This window comes from Balaenoptera physalus (genome assembly GCF_965194825.1).
Source record: "Balaenoptera physalus genome assembly, chromosome: 1".
In the NCBI taxonomy this organism is placed as follows: Eukaryota; Metazoa; Chordata; class Mammalia; order Artiodactyla; family Balaenopteridae; genus Balaenoptera; species Balaenoptera physalus.
Genome location: NC_138882.1, coordinates 1,890,650 through 1,909,372, shown reverse-complemented (window position 1 = coordinate 1,909,372; position 18,723 = coordinate 1,890,650). Strand labels below are relative to the sequence as shown.

The 18,723-nt window shown below is 65.8% G+C and overlaps 1 protein-coding gene, 1 long non-coding RNA gene and 1 pseudogene across 3 annotated transcripts in view; 2 read left to right on the top strand and 1 right to left on the bottom strand.

The window, feature by feature from the left end:
• Positions 1–3,843: 3,843 nt before the first annotated feature.
• On the bottom strand, positions 3,844–11,915 carry LOC309637952. Its single transcript, XR_014250880.1, has 3 exons — positions 11,762–11,915; positions 4,035–4,132; positions 3,844–3,921 (listed from the first exon to the last, which is right to left on the bottom strand). It is a non-coding gene; the product is annotated as an uncharacterized lncRNA (long non-coding RNA).
• On the top strand, positions 4,560–10,129 carry LOC309660759 (receptor-type tyrosine-protein phosphatase V-like; annotated as a pseudogene). Its single transcript has 12 exons — positions 4,560–4,702; positions 4,780–4,954; positions 5,054–5,152; positions 5,238–5,314; positions 6,131–6,265; positions 6,790–6,912; positions 7,349–7,719; positions 8,039–8,109; positions 8,190–8,690; positions 8,791–9,141; positions 9,225–9,788; positions 9,983–10,129. The product of its transcript is annotated as a receptor-type tyrosine-protein phosphatase V-like (transcript).
• Positions 11,916–12,076: 161 nt separating the features above from the next.
• Positions 12,077–18,723, top strand: part of LGR6 (leucine rich repeat containing G protein-coupled receptor 6) — a 99,010-nt gene continuing 92,363 nt past the window's right edge. Inside the window, exon 1 of the mRNA XM_082413141.1 lies at positions 12,077–12,401. Coding sequence (XP_082269267.1) covers positions 12,202–12,401 — 200 coding nt within the window. The 5' untranslated portion in view covers positions 12,077–12,201. The remainder of the gene's footprint in view (positions 12,402–18,723) is intronic.

Here is an 18,723-nt window from a genome sequence, read left to right as displayed (position 1 = left end):
CTGGGGCGCACTGTCCCCCTGCAGCCGCTCCCCAGTTCCAGAGCTGTGAGCCCCAGGGTCCGGAGCCCCCCAGAGGGGCAGGTGTACCGGGAATTCCCACCTGCTCGCCCTGGGGTCAAAGGCTGCCACCCGATAAAAGCCCCAAGGCAGGGGTCTCAGGGACTGGGCCAGCTGCAGGGGCTCTGCACGCCGGCCGCGTCCTGCGCCCCTCCCCGCCTTCCTCTCCGCTCCTCTCCGGAGAAGCCCTGATCCCGGGCACCCCACGCACAGCCCTCAGATCCTGGGCCAGCCCAGGCGACTTCCGTTCCGCGTGTCCCTGGCTGTGTAGGGGAGACAGGGACACAGAGAGCTGGGATCTGCGCGGAGGAGGACACCGCAGACAGCCCGGCTGGGAGGGCTGGTGGGAGGTGCGAGCAGCTCTGGGCGTCCCCCAGACACCCAGCCCCCACCCGACCCAGTTTCCTGACACCTCTGGGTGCCGGCTGGTGTGGGGACTTTCCCATACTTTTCAGCCCCCGGCTGAAGGACCCGCGAGTAGGCCGGCCCAGCCGCCCTGGGCCCCCCCGGGAAGAGCCCCGTTCTTTGCTGGGTTGCCGGAACTCAGGCCCCTGTAGGAGGACTTCAGGACAGAGGGGAGGCCTCTCCCTCCCAAGCCCAGAGCCAGCGAAATGGACATGTGTTCCCCAACACGGCCCTTCTCTCCGGAGGCCCTCCTGCTCCGGCCCCACCCGGCGCCTGCCGCCTTGGCGTCCCTGGGTGCCACACGCGCACGTGCACTCGGGCAGGTGTGTGCACCCTCATGGCTCACAAGTGTTGCCTGCGTGCACTGTCAGGCCACATGCACGGCCAGGCTGCCGGCACGCACAGCCCCTCGCCCCACGCAACAACCTGGTCAGAGGGACCCAGGCCTGCCCCCTCCCTGGGGACCTTTCCCGGGGTGTGGGAGGAAGAGTGGGAGACGGGCCACGAGAGCCACCCTGCCCTTCTCCTCCTGGGGACTACCTTCCCGGGCGTGGGAGATGCCCAAGGCCAGGCCTCAGCAGTGGGAGCGGAAGGGGGGCCAGAAGAGGGAGGGCTGCCGGGCAGCAGCGGGGGAGACGGGCTGGTTCGCACTCGGGAGCCGGGAGGCCTGGACCTGTCCCCTGCCCGCCTCTGCCTCTGGCTGGCTCTCTCCAGAAGGAATCAGTAAGGTGCTCGAGGGCTCGGGAGGCCCCCCGGGGCTCTCTAGGTGGAGGATGTGGGTTTGTCTGTGGGAGTGGCTGCTGGGAGGAGACACAGCCCTTGTGGTACTTTTTTGCTGAATGGAGAGCCTTGGGTTGGAGAGACTGCTTCTATCGTCGGGACCTTCCAGCACCCTCTCCAGACCGCCCCTGCCCCCCAGCCCAAGGCTGCCCCAGTCTGGCTGGGGGCTGACAGGTGTGCCCCTACGGCCAGGTGCCTCAGCCAGGCCCCGTCCATAGGACTAGCTGAGGGGTCTGTGCTGTCCCCAACGGGACCCCCTTTTCTGGGAAGTCTTGGGAACAGTCTGAGACCTCACCCCTTACCTAAAACCGTGCCCTGCTGTACCTCTTCTACTTAGATTCTGAATTAGGGTGTTTCCACCCCACTTCTCCAGCCTCTGCGGGTCCACCAAAGTGAGGAGCCCAGGTGAGGGGGAGGGCCAAAGGTGCAGTGTTTCCCCCTCCTCTTGGCCAGACTGGCCCCAGATCAGTTTCCCTAGTTGTTCCCCACCCCCAGCCCTTTTGAAAGAGCACGTGTACACTCGCGTGCGCATGCACACACACACACACGCGCGCGCGCGCGGCCTGGAAAATCTGATGGGGCTGCAGTGCTGAGTTTCCAGGCCCCCATCCAGAGGCCGGTGGGCGGCTCTGAGGTTTGGGGCTGGGCAGAGCGGGGACGGGCAGGCAGCCCCCGGCTCTGGCCGGGACTGGTCCCCGTGCAGGTCCGCGCTCCCTGCCAGACGGCCTGAGAGAAGGGTCCTCAGGAAGCCAGTTAGCTGTTCAGACTTTCTGTACCCGCCTGTTGGCTGGGCGTCCGCCTCCCCGCCTTCGAGCCTGCTCCGGGGCCCAGAGCCACTTCCTTTCCTCCGTCTCCCTTCCCTCCTTTCCCTGCGTCAGCTGCCTTGGAGTGGCTGCTCCGGGGGAGCGGTTCCAGGTGAGTCGTTGGCTCCAGGCTGGAGGGGCCTGACCTCGGGGAGGCTGCCCGGGGCCTTCGCAGCGCCTGCGGCCAGGTGGGGGCGGGAGGGAGAGGGGCAGGGGGTCTAGGTAGAGGGGGCGGGGGGCAGGGGAGGGGGGAGGCAGCACGCATCCTAGGGGGTCGGGAGCAGGAGTCGGAGGTCCCAGGTTCAAGCCCAGCTCCCCTCCTCACGCTGGGGCCTGGGCTCTTCCCTCCCTGGATACTTCTTCCTTATCTGGGGGACAAGGGCGTGAAACCAGAGGGCTCTTCTAGACCTACCATCACTGGGACTCAAGGCCTTTAAGACGGACGCGCACCTGTGTATGTCCACAAGCGACACACATGAGGGGACGCACACTCATAGCTGGTCCATCCACCCAGCACCCAGCCACACACACCCCCACCACGTCACCAGGACCCCTCCGCACAGGAGCACAGAGGCCCGGTCCACCTCCGCGCGTGGAGGGTCAGACACCCCCTCCTCTCCCGGAGAGTGGGGCGTCGGGGACCCAGCTGTTTCTGCCCACCCACAAGGCCATCTCTCTCCTGCTCCTGCTCAGAGGTCCTGCTCCTCTGTGCCAGGTTCAGTGTTGCGGCCTTTACCAGGTACAGCCCTGAGACCCTCCTCTCCTTCTCAGCCTTCTCAGGTAGGCGGGCACCCAGCTAGGACTCCAGCTGGGTCCTGGGGTGGGGATTGGTGCTGGGACCTCCCTTCTGAGGCTCAGCTACCAGCGGGGGACCTGTCCTGCCTAACAGAGCTGGGATCCCCAGAGCCAGCGAAGGAGGTGCTCCTGGTGGCAGCCCTGGCCTGGGTGGGCTGGGGGTAGTGGGTAAGACAGGCGTCGAGGAAACGGTTTGCTGCTGCTGTGATTGGTCTACCCTCCTGCAACGCTTCCGTCCGCCATGCTGCTCCCGGCTGGCCGCCGGATTCTGGAGCTGACCAGTAGAAACATAAGGCAAGCCGCAAGTGAGAACCACATTTGTGGTTCCTAGTAGCTATGTTAAAAAGAGAAAAATAAACAGGTGCAATTAATCTCAGCCACATTTTATTTAAAACAAGATATTAAAAATATCATATCAACATATGATCGATTTTTTTAAATGATTAATGAGATATTTTACATCCTTTTTTTTTTTAAATTTTATTTATTTATTTATTTATTTATTTATTTTTGGCTGTGTTGGGTCTTTGTTTCTGTGTGAGGGCTTTCTCTAGTTGTGGCAAGTGGGGGCCACTCTTCATCGCGGTGCGCGGGCCTCTCACTATCGTGGCCTCTCCCGTTGCGGAGCACAGGCTCCAGACGCGCAGGCTCAGCAATTGTGGCTCACGGGCTTAGTCGCTCCGCGGCATGTGGGATCTTCCCAGACCAGGGCTCGAACCCGTGTCCCCTGCATTGGCAGGCAGATTCTCAACCACTGCGCCACCAGGGAAGCCCTACATCCTTTTTTTAAAATCAGTAAAGCTTTGAAATCCTGTGTGTAGCTTATGCTTGCAGCAAATCTGAAATTGGAGCCGCTCTGGTTCAAGTGCACAGTAGCCCAGGGGTGCGTGGCGACCGTACTGGACAGAGCAGCTCCAGAAGGCGTGGGGCCAGGCCTCTGCCCTCTTGTCCTCAAGGGTGTTGGGTGGGCCCTGCTCAGGAGCTGGAGGCGGGGAGGGCTCGCAGGCTGTTCTCGGTGCCCGTCCAGGGTGGTCCCCCTGGCAGCCTTCTCTGGCCTCGGTTCGGCATCCGGGACTTCCTTCTGCGGGGTGAGGGCTGTCACTGCGCCCTCCACCCAGGGGGTCTCAGGCCCGGGGAAACTGGTATGTCTCAGGGGGCGGCAGGTCAGGGCTGCCCAGCTCACCCTTCCCTCACCGTCCACAGAGCCCCGGGCCAGCGTGTCCCGGGCGGCAGTGCCCCTCCCAGCAGCGGTGGGCGTCGCAGCGGGCGGTGTCCTTGCGCTTGGCACCTTGCTGGGCCTGCCGTGCTGGAGGCGAGTGCAGGGGCAGAGGTGAGCGGCGGGGAGGGCTGGGCCTCCGTGTTGGGGGAGCCCCAGGCTGCCTCCCAGGCCCCGTCACCCTCTGCAGGTGGGAGAAGAACCTGTGCTCCCGGGAACTGGCAGCTTACAGCCTGCAGTGAGCGTGCGGCCCCCGTGGAGCAGGGCAGGCGGCCCGCCCTCCACAGGCTCGGTGATGACGGGGTCTCCCCGGGACTGCGTCCCTCGCCCCGCCAGCCGAGTCCTCCCTCAGCCGCTGTCACACCCCCGTCACCCTGTTCCCAGGGGCCCCCGGCTCCTCCCGGGCCCTCAGCCTCTGCCTCCAGACTCCCGTCCTCTCGGTCCCCGACTGACCACCTGGACGGTTTCAGGCCAAGTCGCTTCCTTTTCCTTCTTTCTCTCCGATGTTGGATTGTAATCTACCCTCTATCGCTCCTGTTCCTCCTTCTGCTGACCGCACCCTGAGCGGTGCCGTGAGCAGCTGTGCCCAGAGCCATCTTCAGGACCCGGGAACGGGGCCTCAGAGACTCATGCCCACCTCCTCCGAGTGTGGTCCTGTTTGCCCTGCCCCCTCTCTCTGGCCCCTGGAGCCCAGGGCTGGTTTCTAGCTCCTGGGTGACCCAGCTGTGCGGCCCAGCCCCTACCGGCACCCAGGGCAAGACTCTGCACACCAGGGCCGCCGCCTACTCGTCCCTCTTCCCCCAGGTGGACCCACCAGCCCATCCCTGCCCACAGCTTCCGACAGGGCTACGAGGCCAAGAGCGCCCGTGCCCACCAGGCTTTCTTTCAGGCGTTCGAGGTGAGGCCTCTGCCGCCCCCAGGCTCTGGGGGAGCCCAGCTGTGCACGACCCCCCCGGTGTGGGGTGACATGGGTCTGCTTCGGCCCCCGTCTCTGCAGGAGCGAGGGAGGTGGGCGAGGAGCAGCCTAGGCTGGAGGCCAAGCACCCTGCCGGCACCGCCGAGAACCGCTACCCTCACGTGCTGCCCTGCGAGCACGGCGGGCAGGGCGTGCGGGGCCGGAGCTCGGCCCGGACGAGGGGCTGCATGTGCCCGCCCTGAATGCACGGCTTTTACGTCGGCAGATGGCCACTCCCGGGTCAGGCTGACCCCGCTGGACGGAGAGCCTCACTCCGATTACGTCAACGCCAGCGTCATCCCGGTAGAGCCGCCTGCGGGCTGGCTGCGGCGTCCACTCGGGAGGGGCCCGGTTTGCAGGACACGCTGTCCTGCCCTAGCCGTCCACGAAGACCGCCAGCTTGTGTGTCTTGTGTGTTGGTCACTGTGCTGGGACCGCAGGAGGCAGGGCTGGGCTACGCGGATTCCTACCTTCAAAGGAGCAGGAGGTGTGTGTGTGTGTGTGTGTGTGTGTGTGTGTGTGTGTGTGTGTGACACCTGCCACGCAGCATGACACGTGCTGTAATAAGGGCACACGTGTGGTGCTCAGAGCACGTGAAGAAGGAACGTTTAGTCCACCTAGGAATCAAGAAAGGCTTCCTGGAGGAGGGGGCATTTGGTCTCTTGAAGGATGAGCAGAATCCTGATAAGTGAAGAAAGAGGGGCAGACATTGCCGCTGGACAGACCCAGAGAAGAGCCGGGCGGGACATGTGGACAGAGTAGGGCGGGATCATCGGGTGGAGGCAGGAGAGGCAGATGGGGCTGTTGGAGGAGGGACTGAGTGCTGGCCTGGGGGAGCTGTGTGGGCAGTGGAGCCCTGGGAGAAACGCAGGTGGTGTGGGTCGGGTGGTGAAGGGGTGGCCTGGGGAGGCTACTTTGGGGCCATCAGTGTCTTGTCATCGTCCCATCGAGGTGGGGCTGTCTCCAAGTCGCCCTCCTGATTTGGGTCCTTGGTGCATGTGTGTTCACGTGTGTGCACACGTATCGGCCTGCACACAAAGTCCTCACTCCCAGAGATCACCTGTGGGATGCATGGCTGTGTGCTGGGGCCCCAATTAACGTGATCCTGCCCACCCCCAGGGCTACACCCGCCCGCAGGGGTTCATCACCACCCAGGGGCCTCTAAAGAAGACCCTGGAGGACTTCTGGCGGCTGGTGCTGGAGCAGCAGGTCTGGGTCCGTTGTCATGCTGACCGTGGGCATGGAGAACGGGCAGTGAGCATGCCACAGCCCCCGGGGTGGCCACCAGGTGGCAGACTCTCCCCACAGGACCATCTGTGGGTCTGGGAGGCCGCCCAGGATGGGGCAGGGAAGGAACCGGGTACCCAGGCTCCCAGCTGGACTCGCCTCCATCGCCTCTGCTGTTTCTCACCGAGTCCACCCTCTCCTGCTCCGGGCCCAGTCTGCGTCCTTGCTTTAAACACGCCTGTGCCCTGCTCCGTGCGGGGCCCTGGGACAGCACCTTCGAGCCCCTCCAGCTGTAGGGGTGAGGCCAGGCCAGGTGGTCCTAAGTAAGGCCATGCAGTTTGCACAGGAGCCCGGCAGCTGCCTGGAAGCCCTAGGGGTCACATAGAGGTCTGGGGGTGGAGGTGCTGGGGCCGGGCTGGGGGAGAGAGGCTTCTGGACAAGTGGGGTGGCAGAGGCAGACGGATGGGTGGGAGGTGCTGATAAAGCAGGGGTGGCAGTGATGGGGGGGCCCACACCGGCCCCCCAACCCCGCTCTGACCCTCTGGCCCTAGTGCTATGTGAGCACTACTGGCCAGCCGACTCCACCCCTGTCACCCACGGTCACATCACCGTCCACCTCCCTGGCCAAGGAGCCCGAGGGCGAGTGGACCACGCGGGACTTCCAGCTGCAGCACGTGTGTGCCCGCGAGCGAGGCGGGGGTGACTCCTTGGAAGGTCGGCTCGCCTCCTGGGCCCCTGGCCTCCCCCTTGCCCAGGAGGTTGGAGGTTAGGGAAGGGTAGGGAAGCACAGGGAAGGCTAAGGGTCATCCGAAGTTGGCTGAGAAGGGACGGTTTCTGCCCTGCCCTGCGCTCAGCTCAGGGCCCCAGCTCACCCCAGACCCCTGGGCCCCATCTGCCTTCCCAGGCTGTGACCTCCTGGGGCAGCAGTGCCCCCCTCCCCCTTGGGCCCCCTGCAGGCAGACTCCCCGGGAGGCTGGAGGAGCCAAGGGGAGCATCCCAGTGTGGGGGGCACCACCCCGCCCTCAAGATCTGGTGACAGAGTGAGGGCTGAGCAGTGACAGTGGGTTAGGAGGGGACAGAGCAGCGGCTCCTCTGCCCCCCAACCTCCAGGCTGCCCAGCAACCACAGCGGCCAGTGAAGCAGCTGCAGTCCACCACCCGGCCAGACCACGGCGTCCCCGAGACCCCCAGCTCCCTGCTGGCCTTTGTGGACCCGGTTCGGGAGCAGGCGCGGGCCGCCCCAGGCGCAGGGCCCATCCTGGTGCATGCAGGCGAGGCAGGCGGCGGGTGGCGGGGGTGGGGTGGGGAAGGGCCCCCCTTCACAGCCCTGGGCCCTCTGACCCGCAGCGCAGGCGTGGGCCGCTCGGGCAGCTTTGTGGCCCTGTCAAGGCTGCTGCAGCAGCCGGAGGAGGAGGATACAGTGGACGTGTTCCACACGGTGTGCTCGCTGCGCCTGCACCGGCCCCGCACGATCCAGACCCCGTGAGGGCAAGGCGGTGGGCTGCGGACCCTGAGGGGGGTGGGGCAGACGGCCGGGCCACAGGGTCCCCAGGGGCCAGGGAAGGACCCGGGGGAGGGGCTCGGACACTCACCCTCCTATCGGGGCTTCTGTTTCCCTTTGTGCGGGGGGGTGGGAGGTGGGCAGGCCCCTGCCAGCTCTGATGCGGGGTTGGGGGGGCCCCACGGGAAGGCTCCCCAAAGCCCCTCGCCTGCCCCGGGCCGTCTGGCTGGTCAGGGCCTGGAAGTCTCCCGGCTGGGCCACGGTCCCTCAGCCGACCGCCTCCCGTCCCCCACCCCCCAGAGCCAGTACATCTTCCTGCACGGCTGCCTCCTGAGCAGGATCCTGGAAGGGGCCCCGGCACCTCTGAGTACGTGCAGCTCCGGGGACCTTGTCCGGTGGGGGCAGGGTCCCCGTCCCTCCCACCAACAGGCTGCCAACTCCGTCCACGCAGGGCCGAGGAGACCGGGAGCGGGAGCTGGGCAGCCTCCGGCACCCCCGACACGGCCCGCGCCCCGCCCAGGCCGCAGCCCATCCGCGTGAGGAGCTTCCCCCGGGCGTGCTCTGAGCGGGTGGCCGATGGCAGCGCTGGCTTCCTGGGGGAGCACGAGGTGGCTGCGGGCCGGGCAGCACGACGACGCGGGGTGCCCTCGTGCCACCACTTCTGCGGCCTGTCTCATGGTGTCCCTCTGCCGGTCACCCTCCCCAGCTCCCGCTCCAGGCCCTCAAGGACCAGGCGGGCTCTGCGATGCCCTCTTCCGGCCGTGGGGAGGACAGCACGGCCTCCCATGAGTGCCAGTGGGCTTGCGGGTGGACCGGGCATCGGCGTCGGCCAGGCTGGGACCTCTGGCGGCCTCACCCTCACCCTCGTCCCACAGATGGCTGTTGTCACGAGTGGTCCCCTCCTGCGGAGGACAGCCCTGCTGCAGAGATGCCCGAAGCCTGGCTCTTCCCCGTGAGACCATGCCCTTGGGCCGTTGGTGCTTCCTGGTCTGGGGCTGGGGGGCTGGGGGTCCTAGAGCTGAGACGGGCAGGGGACACCCTGTGCTCTGCAGGGCGGGCCCTCTGGCTGCGATCACGTCATGCTGACCGGGGCCCGCAGAAATCTGGGAGCTGGTGTGGGAGCACGGGGCTCGCGTGCTGGTCTCCCTGTGCCTGCCAGACTCCCGGGAGAAGGTGAGGGAACAGGGGCAGAGAGTGGGATGCCTGGGGGTTGGGATGGGGGTGTGGTGTGACCAGGGCCTGGGTGGGGATGGGCTGGCTGGCCGAGCAGCCCTGACCCGGTTTGGCCACGGGAGTTCTGGCCCACGGAGTCACAGCCCGTTGCCACGGACGCGGAGACCGTGCGCTGGGTGGCTGAGAGCAGCGCTGCAGGCTGGCCCTGCACCCTCCTCAGTGTCACACGTGTAAGCTAGGGCCGTGGGGTGGGGGTGGGCTCCGCGGAGCAGTCCCGGCCCCTCCAGGCACCGGTGCCAACGTCTTTGCCCAGAGGGGGAGCAGGAAGGAGAGGCCAGTGCAGAGGCTGCAGTTTCTGTGCGGGGAGCCGGGGCAGGAGCTCCCCACCATGACCCTGCTGCCCTTCCTGGCTGCCGTGGGCCAGTGCTGCTCCCGGGGCGTGGAGAAGCCAGGCACGCTGCTCAGCCACTGCAGGTGCCGCTGGACGGGGCCCGGGAGGAGCAGGCAGAGGCCTCACTGCCCCGCGGCTTGGGGTGAGGGTCAGGACACAGCCCCCTCCTCGCTCTGCCCTGACGTCGTCTTTCGGGAATCTGTCCCCCGACGCCCCTGCCCACTGGGGCTCCGGCTGGCTGTGGCCGTGCCCGGCGCCCCTCCCCGGTCCCCAGGCCCAGGCTGGGTTTCCCCACGTGCCTGCCTGGGCACCCGGCCCTGCCCCCACCCCCCTGGGGCCCCTCTAACTCGAGGTCCTTTGCAGCAAGGGTGTGGCCCGGCTGGGCACCTTCCTGGCCGTGGACCGGCTGCTGCAGCAGGCTTCGTGGACGTCGTCATCGTGGCCTTGCAGCAGTCACAGGCCTGTGGGCTCATGACCCCAACGCTGGTGAGAGGCCACGGGGGCGGGGGCGGGCTTAGCCGTGGGAGGGAAGGGGCGGGAGTGGGGTGCGGTGGGAGGGCTGTGCCCCGCTGCACTCGGGCAGCCGCCAGGTGGCGCCCGGCCGCTGCTCTCAGTGGAGGACAGGGAGGCTTCCCGGCACCGTCCAGCCGCCCTCACTGCGTCCTCCCCTTCTGCCCCAGGAGCAGTTCATCCACCTCTACAACTGTCTCAACAGCGCGCCTGTGGACAGGCTGGCTTGCGTTGGTGCCGGCGGCCGCCCCGCAGGCCCACTCGGGCCTGGCTCCCCTGGAGGGCAGCCTGCACGCGCGCCGGGCCCCGTGCTGTGAGGGGGCCGAGTCGGGGAATAGAGGATGTGGTCAAGCCAGAGGCCGAGTGCGCTCTGTCCGTCCATGCCAGGGCCTGGTGGGAAACAGGAGCGGGGCTGGGGGGGCCTGGCGGGTGGCTTTCGCGGGGCAGCCCCCAGCCCCGCCCTCCAGTTTCCCCGTTCCTCAGATCTAGCCTCTAGTGTCCGGGGGAGCCCTGGATTCAGAGCCGGTTACTCGGGGCGAGGGGGCACAGCCGCTGCCCTGTGTGCAGCAGGACCGGCCTGGCCCTGCCCCCCGCGACCTGGCCTTCCCGTTTTCCACCGCCGGCGGCAGGCGCCGGGGGCTCGCTGCTGCGTGGCCAGAGCGGCCGGGTTTTCTCGGCCTCCTTCGCTCCACCACAGTGCGGGAGTCTGGGGAGGGAAAACCAGGAGGAGAAGCAGAAAGGAGGGCAGGAGTGCTCACCGTGGCGACACCATCACACATGGCCCATCTGTCCCCTCATCAGCCACGAGGCCCTGGACGGCTGGTGCCAGAGGCGGGGCCCCAGCTGCTCCCGGTAGAGGGCCTGGGGGACACGGAAAGCCTGGACAAACCAGAGCAGGAGGCCCCGAAAGGAGTCCGACCCCGAATCGGGGAGGGGGCAGGGCTCTCCTTGGCCACCCCAAGCTCCTCGTGAAAGACGAGGGATGGGAGGCCGGGAGGGCCCTCGCGGGCCTGTGGAGCAGGAGGAGAGGCAGGCTTCCCGCTCACCTGGGCCTCCCGGGCTGGGTCACACACGTTTATCAGGAGTCGGGGTTGGCCCATAATGACCCTCCAGTAGGCGGGCTGGAGATTCGCTCTGGGCCCCCGGGCCCCGCCCCTGCTGAGGGGGCAGCAGGGCCCCTGCACCAGAGCTGCAAGGGGGCCGCAGCGAGTGGGGAGTGAGGCCGGGAACACGGCCGAGCTGGGGGGCAGGCAGCGCCCCTGTGGTCTCTCTGGCCCTCCGTGCACGAGGACCACCCAGGCCTCCCTGGGGGCTCATCTACGTCAGGGCCGAGCCCCACCCCCCGGAGGCCAAGGGTCGGTTTCCCGCCTTCCTGGCCCAGCCGTGCAGCCCCTGGGGCCCGGGAGGTGAGAGCAGTAGCAGAGAATGGGAGGGAGGTGATGAGTGGCTCTGGGGGATGGCGGTCCTGGATGAAGGGCCCCTGGCTGCCCTGAGGCCTCCAGGCTGGTGCTGTACACTCAGGATGGACCATGCGGGGACAGCAAGGTCAGGAGACGCGGCCGGCTCTCACTCCACCCCGGGCTTGGCCTGGCGCCGGGATGAGCCCAGCTTCAGCCACTGTCTCTCCCCCTCAAGCCTCCGGCCTGGCCCTTCCAGCCTCAGGCTGGTGGAGCTGCAGCTGCCGGACTGGCCTCCAGGTGGCGCCGACCTGACGACTCAGGCGGGCCAGGACCGCCAGGTGGGCGCGTCCCCCAGCCGGGCGCCGGGCTCCATCCCGGCTGCAGGGTCCGGGGCTCCCGGGCTCACACCTGACTGCGGCCGCGTGCAAGACGCTTTGTGGGTGAACGTCACACCTTCTCTGGTGGCGGGCCTGGGGCTCGGCTGGAAGGCTCCTCCTTGTAGCCGCCCGACCTCCACCCACCCCGCGGCTCCGGCCCTTCACGGCTCACGTGGCGAGACAACCCCTCGCTCCCCTCCCCGGGAGCCAGGGTGCGGAGGGTGACCCCGAGCTGCACTTCTGGGGCTGCTCCCCCCAAGTGGGTGACCTCGAACAAACAAGGTGCTTCCGGGGTGTTCCTCCGATCCCCTGTGGCCCCGAGGCTGTCCCCTCGGGCACAAGGTCCTGAGCCCGCAGCCCAAACGCCTGCAGGTCCCGCTCTCCGCTCTCCGGGTTGTTTGCTTTTTTCTTTCCTGGATGAAATTCCTGCCAGCTCGGAGGGAAGGAGGGAAGGGGAGCGAGAGGCGAGAAAGTTCCCTTGGCTCCTCCTCCGCCGTGTCGCCCTCCCTTGCCAAGCCCAACCCGTGAAACCCAGGAGGGAAGACCGCGCGGCGATGCCTGCTCCTCTCTGACTGTGCGCCGCCGGTGCCCGCCGCCCTCCCGGCCGCCGCGATGCCCAGCGCACCCGGGCTCCGCGCCCTCTGGTTCTGCGCCGCGCTCTGCGCCTCCCCGTGCGCCCCCCAGCCTGGCCCGCGGCCCGCCTGCCCGGCCCCCTGCCGCTGCCACGAGGATGGCATCATGCTGTCGGCCGACTGCTCTGAGCGCGGGCTCTCGGCGGTGCCGGGGGACCTGGACCCCCTGACGGCTTACCTGTGAGTACCGCGCGCTTCTCCCTGAGCCCGCCTGGCTGCGCGGAGGCCGGGCCGGCCTCAGTCTGGGGCACCTGCGCAGCTGGAGCCCCGAGGCCCAGGCGTCTTCTGCCCCGTCCTGGACTGCGGGGCCGTGGCGGGGAGAACAGTCCCAGGCTGAAGGCCAGGCCAGTGGTGAGGCCGGGCTTCCCTGACTGGTTCCCAGTTGGCCCCTGTCTCGGGGCTTCGTGGTGGGAGCCCAGGCTAGGCGAGAGGTGGGTCTCCGGGCCCCGAGCAGGGGGCCCAGACAGCTGCCCCTTCTCCTCTTGCTGGTTTCTTCTCCTGCAGAGCAGCGCCCAGCACGGTCCCAGCCGGGACTCAGTGGAGGACAGGGGAGGGGCCCCGTGGGGGGAAAGATTGTCTGTCCCCGGCCGTGGCAAGGAGAGCAGAGCAGTCACTCGAGCTGGGTGGCCTTGGTGGGGGTCCCAGAAGCCAGGAGAGGGGACTAACCCACTCTCGTCTCCTCCAAGACGGACCCTGCTGGCTCTGTCTCCCTCCACCGAGGCCTCTGGCTCCCCAGGGGCCTCCCTGAAGTCACGTCCCAAGAGGCCGTGTTGGAGACACTAATTTGTGGGCAGTGCCAAGCTGAAAACCAGAGAGCCGTTTTTAGAGTCTGAGTTGGGGTGAGATGATGTGTGAAGGGGACCCTACTGGGGGCAGCTGCCCCGCAGGGCTTGAGGGCTGGGGGCTCTGGCCTGGCCACCCGGGCAGGAGGAGGGAGTGAGCGCACATTCCAGACCACCTGCCTCCCCCCTGCTCTGGGGAGAGGAAACCATCCTGGCTCAGCCCTGCCTGGGCCTCCATGGCCTCTTCTCGGAGGAGGAGGGTCTGGGCCATCTGTCCCGGAGGTGGGGTCCCGGAGCTTTGCGGCTTTGGGCTCCAGGGCCTGGGGGCTCTGAGGAAGCAGGAGCTAGTTTTTAGAGTCAGGCAAGTATTTGTTGAACTAAATGGGACCAGGGCAGCGCCCCTTTAGCTGTTTTACATGTGTGTGAGTGAGGTGGGTAGGACCTTGTTTCATTTGAAGACAGGGTTCTGTGGCTAAAAAAAAAAAGTTTGGAAATGACTTCTGTGGAGCCTTTCTCTGGGGAAGCAGGAGAAAGTTCCCTTTTCCAGGCTGAGGGGCTGACTGGTCCCACCTCCTTCCCCAGAGCCATCCTGTCTCAGGAGGACGTGGGGCAAAGAGGACAGTGTCGCCGTCAGAATCCACGCTGCTGGAGGGCTGTCCCCACCGTCTCGCCACAGTTCCCCTGGCGCTGTCACGTCTGCATTTGGGGTTTTCTGAGCCGACCCTGAGTCTCCCTGGGGCCTGAGAAAGCCCCTCTCTCCCAGGACTCAGCCTGTGTGTCCCAGGGCAGGAGGGAGGGTCCCACGCGGCCTGGGGACCTGAGCAGCAGGCCCTGGAATGTTGGAGGGAGGGGAAGACGCAGGGTCCCCCGTGGCCGCGCAGGGTCTTGTCTGGGTGGTGAGTGAGGGAGGTGTCTCTGCAGGGCGGTGGGCCTCCTTTCTCTTCCTCTCTGGAGAGCGGCCCAGGCACAAACGCGCCGAGGAAGGGTGGGCGTGAGGGCCGCCCCCTTCCCTCCTCAGCAAAGTGAGGGTATGCCAGTCCAGCCCCAAGTGGCCCAGCTCTGGCCGGGGACGGCCCACACTTTCATCGGATGCTGGGGCCCGCAGGGCCTCTCGTCTGCGCCCCCCAAGCCCTGGCGCCTTCCTAGCTCTGCCCCCGACGGAGTCACCCAAGTCCTCTGAGCCTTGGGGTCTTCGTCTGTACGTGGGGACAAGTGGGTGGTGGGCAGATTAAGTGAGGCGACGTGTCATGTAAACTCCCCGGCACAGTGCCTGACACATAACGAGCAGTGCCTGAACCCTCACACGGGAGGAAAATGGCGCCCGGGGTGAGCGCAGCACCCAAGGGAACAGGCTGTGGCGGGAGGAAGGGAGGGGACCGCGGGGTGCGGGCCTCAGTCAGTGCTTGGCTGCTCCGGGTGGGGCTCGGGGTCCCACCAGCTGTGAACACTGGGGATGGGGTGGGAGGGAGTGGACACGTCTTCCTGACATGGAGGAGAAGGTGAAAGGTCAGATGAGAACACGTGGATGTACAGGGGGCGGCTGGTCAGAGGGTGCCCTTGATGACCTTCAGAAGGTGCCAGAGATGGAGCCGTAGGGGGCACCAAGGAACTCCGGGCTCCAGGAGACACCCAGCCAGTGCAAAGAGCTGCCCACTGCTGCCCCGCCCTCTTGGTCCCACTGCGTCTCTGCTCTACCCTCACCTACAAAGACGACACTCCCTCAGGGTCGGATGCCTGGCTGATTGGGTTGAAGGGACCGATGCCAAACACCCACAGGCCCTTGGCGTCTCTCCAACCCGTGGTCTCAGTGAGGCTCGTGGGGACTCATGGGGGTTTGGATGTCCTCCCTGGAACTCACCTGGGAGACACGGACCCCCGGCTCTGGGGCACCCGGAAGGTGGGGCGGCCCTTGCTCTATCCCGTCCCATGTCCACACAGCGAGGGGACAGAGATATACATGTGTTGTTGGCAATACCCAGGGCTGTCCCTGACTTGGAGAATCTGGGTAGTATTCTGAGTCCCTCCTTTGCCCCCAAAGTTGAGCAGAGACAGGAAGTGAGTGGGGGACCGAGCTGCTTGTAGAAGGCCTGAGGCTCGTTCGCTTGCACTGACCCCTCAGCACCCGTTTCCATCACCCTTGTTCGCTTGCACTGACCCCTCAGTACCCATTTCCATCACCTTCTGCCGCCGGGGCGAAGGGGGACCCCCACTCCGCGAGCCCCGTCAGGCAGCTTACTGCCTCCTTGGGACCTCACTCCCTGTGAGGCTGCTGTGACGACCACTGAGCTTGATGAAAGGTCACGTGCGGTGTGTGTGTAGATTCTGGGTAGTTTACATCCTGCTCATTGCGGCCTGGGGGTGATGAGACGAGGCAGGGTGCTGGGGAGAGCGGGGGTCCCAGCACAGGTGCTGGTCACAGCAGAGCAGGACTGCAGCCATCACGAGCTGGTGACCTGGGCCACTTTCCGCATCTGTAAACGGAGCTCACGCCTGCCTCACAGGGTTGTTGTCTGCATTCACTGGGGCAACGTTCGTAAAGGGTTTGGCACAGTGTCCGGCCCTTGGGAAGAGCCCAGTGTTAGCGGTGTTGTTATTAGGGTGACTGGGGCCAAGAAGTGTTAGTCAAGGAGGTCTTCCTGGAGGAGGAAGTGTGGGGCTAGCACTGTGGGAAGTGTGGGATGGGCGCGTCTGTGTGTTGGGGGATGAGAGAGGAGAGAGTGGCTGCAGGGAGCCAGGAGAAGCCCTCTGGGGCCTGGAGAGACTTTAGTTTTCTCCTGGCCAGGTGCGGACGGTGGGGCGGGGAGTGAGGCAGCAATGGGTGGGATACCCCAGCCCGCTCCCCAGCGCAGCGGCTGGTCCCTGCAGGGTCTGTCGGCTGAAGAAGCAGAGAAACATGTGGCTCCAGGGAGGACAGTGGCCTTGCGGGCTGCGTCTGGGAGATCCACGGGCCTCTTCTCATTCTGGACCTCAGAGGCCGCCCTTTCCGGGCCAGGCCTCAGTGTCCTTTTCTAATAGATTCTAAGAGCCTGAGCTTCTCCCCACCCCACAAACTGGGGGTTTGAGTTCTAACCCTCAGCCCGTGCCAGAACATTTCCAGACCACAATGCGCACAGGTTTTGTTGAGAAACAGGGCCGGAGACGCAGGAGAGATCGGCTCTGAGCCTCCTGTCCTGGTTCAGGACCTCCCTCGGGGAGAGCGGGGAGCCGCTCCAGGAGGAGGGTCCCCTAGGGACTGGGTGCCAGCCTTCCTATGAAGCAGAGCCGGGGGTGGGGGGCGGGGTCGGCCCATCACAGGGCAGGCCCAGTGGGGGGGGGAATCGCTGGAGGAGGGCGAGCGTGTCGGGGAGCCAACACCCCAGTTCAAAGGAAAGGCAGGAAGCAGCCCCGGGCAAAAGAAAAAGGAAACCTCTGGGCTCTGGCAGCAGCGGTGCGGGCTCAGCGGGTGGGTGGTGGGCAGAGGAGAAGAAAGCCCGACTCAGAGCAAAGTCGCCCGGCAGCCCTGCCAGCCCCGCCTCTCCCCTTCCGAGGGCTCGACCCGACGGCTTCCGCACGGACCGTGCCCACCAGGCAGCGGGCAGGGCGGGCGCGGTGCCGGGTGCCCAACGGGGAGGCCCTGCCGGAGCCCTGGGCTCCAGTCTCAGCACTTCGGTTTATGGACTGCGCGTCCTCTGGCCGCCACTCACCCGCTCCAAAGTTTCCCTTTCTTCATGTTGAGAATGGAAACGCCGACAGCATTCACTGGGAAGGGTGGTGGGAGGAGCCACGGGACAAAGGGGCAAAGCCTTGTGTCTGCTTTAAAACGTTGACCATGGGTGCTGTGTTTCCCAACCCTCAACTGCAAAGGACCTACTGAGGCACAGGAGGGGTAACAGAGCTGCTTGTGACGGGCGCAGACTTAGGGAGACAGAGTCTAAGTTCTGGAGCCCCATAGGGCTGCCTTTCCTCCCCCTCCCTCCCCTTTCCCTCCTCCCTCCCCCTTCCCCCTTCCCCCCTTCCCCCCTTCCCCCCTTCTTTCCTCCCCCTCCCCTCCCTCCCCTCCCCTCCCTCCCCTCCCCTCCCCTCCCCTCCCCTCCCCTCCCCTCCCCTCCCCTCCCCTCCCTTCCTCCCCTCCCCTTCCCTCCCCTTCCCTCCTTCCCCTCCCCCTTCCCTCCTTCCCCTCCCCCTTCCCTCCCTCCCTCCTTTTTTTAAAATTTACTTATTTTATTTTATTATTTATTTATTTTTGGCTGCGTTGGGTCTTCATGCGCAAGGGCTTTCTCTAGCTGCTGAGAGCGGGGGCTACTCTTCATTGTGGTGCGCGGGCCTCTCACCGCAGTGGCTTCCCCTGTTGTGGGGCACAGGCTCCAGACGCGCAGGCTCAGCAGTTGTGGCTCACGGGCCCGGTTGCTCCGCGGCATGTGGGATTTTCCCGGACCAGGGCTCAAACCCGTGTCCCCTGCATTAGCAGGCAGATTCTCAACCACTGCACCACCAGGGAAGCCCCCTTCCTTCTTTCTTCCTTTCCTCCCTCCCTACCTCCCTCCCTCTCTCCCTCCTTCCTTACTAATCCAGCCCCCTCCCACTGAGCTTCAGGGAAATGACCTTCCCTGGAGCCCATTCTGCTCTTGGGCTCCTGGTGGGGACAGGTGGGGGGGGGAGGGGGAGGATGGAGGAAGTGACCATTCTCGCAGGGTTCCCTGGAGGAGATGGGCCAGCCTGGCACCTGTGGGGACTCTTCCAAGAGGAAAAGTCTGGACTTCCAGGTGACTACCGTCTGGAGAGTCCAGCTTCTCCCCAGAAACCGAGCTCCGTGGAATGAGCAGGTTCTCCGGTGCAGCACAAGGAAAGCTAGGTGTGGACGGGCCGAGGCATCTGGCTCCCTTTCTGCCCTGGGACACGCCCTGAGGGGCTCCAAGGACCCTAATGGCTGTGTGACCTTAGGAGCAGTGCTCTGGGCCCCTTGGGAAGGTACAAGGGACAGGAGTGCAGGAGAAATTTCCAACCCTCGGCCCCCACGTTGGAAAAGACAAGTTCTTTGAGCCAAACTGAGACGGACTCGCTGACTTGGGGGCTCTCAGAACTGTAGGGGCCCCTCTGTGCTGACTAGCCCCTTGGTAAAAGGGGGTGGTCCCCAATTTCTGGTAATTCAGGCCTCTCTTCCCGCCTCAGACATGGGAGAACAGGTCTCAGGAGAAGAAAACCACCCAAGAGGCCAAACTTGGGCAGAGAGCAGAGAGTTATTTTGGAAGCAGCAGAAGGACACGGTGGGGAGGAGAGCTCGCGGTTGGCACTGCGCCCCCCAGAGCCCTGCCAGCGTGGGCCCCGGGCGGGCTGGCAGCGGCAGGCGGGGGCTGCCCCTGGCTGCCCTGAGACCAGAGCCTCAGGAGCCGAGGTTTCCTTTGGGTCCCATTTCCTGCCGCTACCTGCTTCCTCCCCAGAGCCAGCAAGGGGGGCTTGTACCCCGAGCTCTCCACGGCCTGGGGATCGGGGTCCCCTCTGAGTACCTGTGAAGTGTAGAGCCTGGGGCTGGGGCCAGGGAAGCGGCTCGCGCCGGCCTTTCTGTCTCCCCTCTCTACTTCAGCGGGTGGTGGAAATGCCTTCCTGGTTGCACTTTCCCAGGAAGTCCAGAAGTTTCTTCGGGAAAACACTAGATCTTGGGAGGGCCCATTCTTGGAGCCCTGCAGACGTACCTGGGCAGCTGCCATCACGCTGGTGGCGCTGCCTTAACCTGTTAGGGTAAC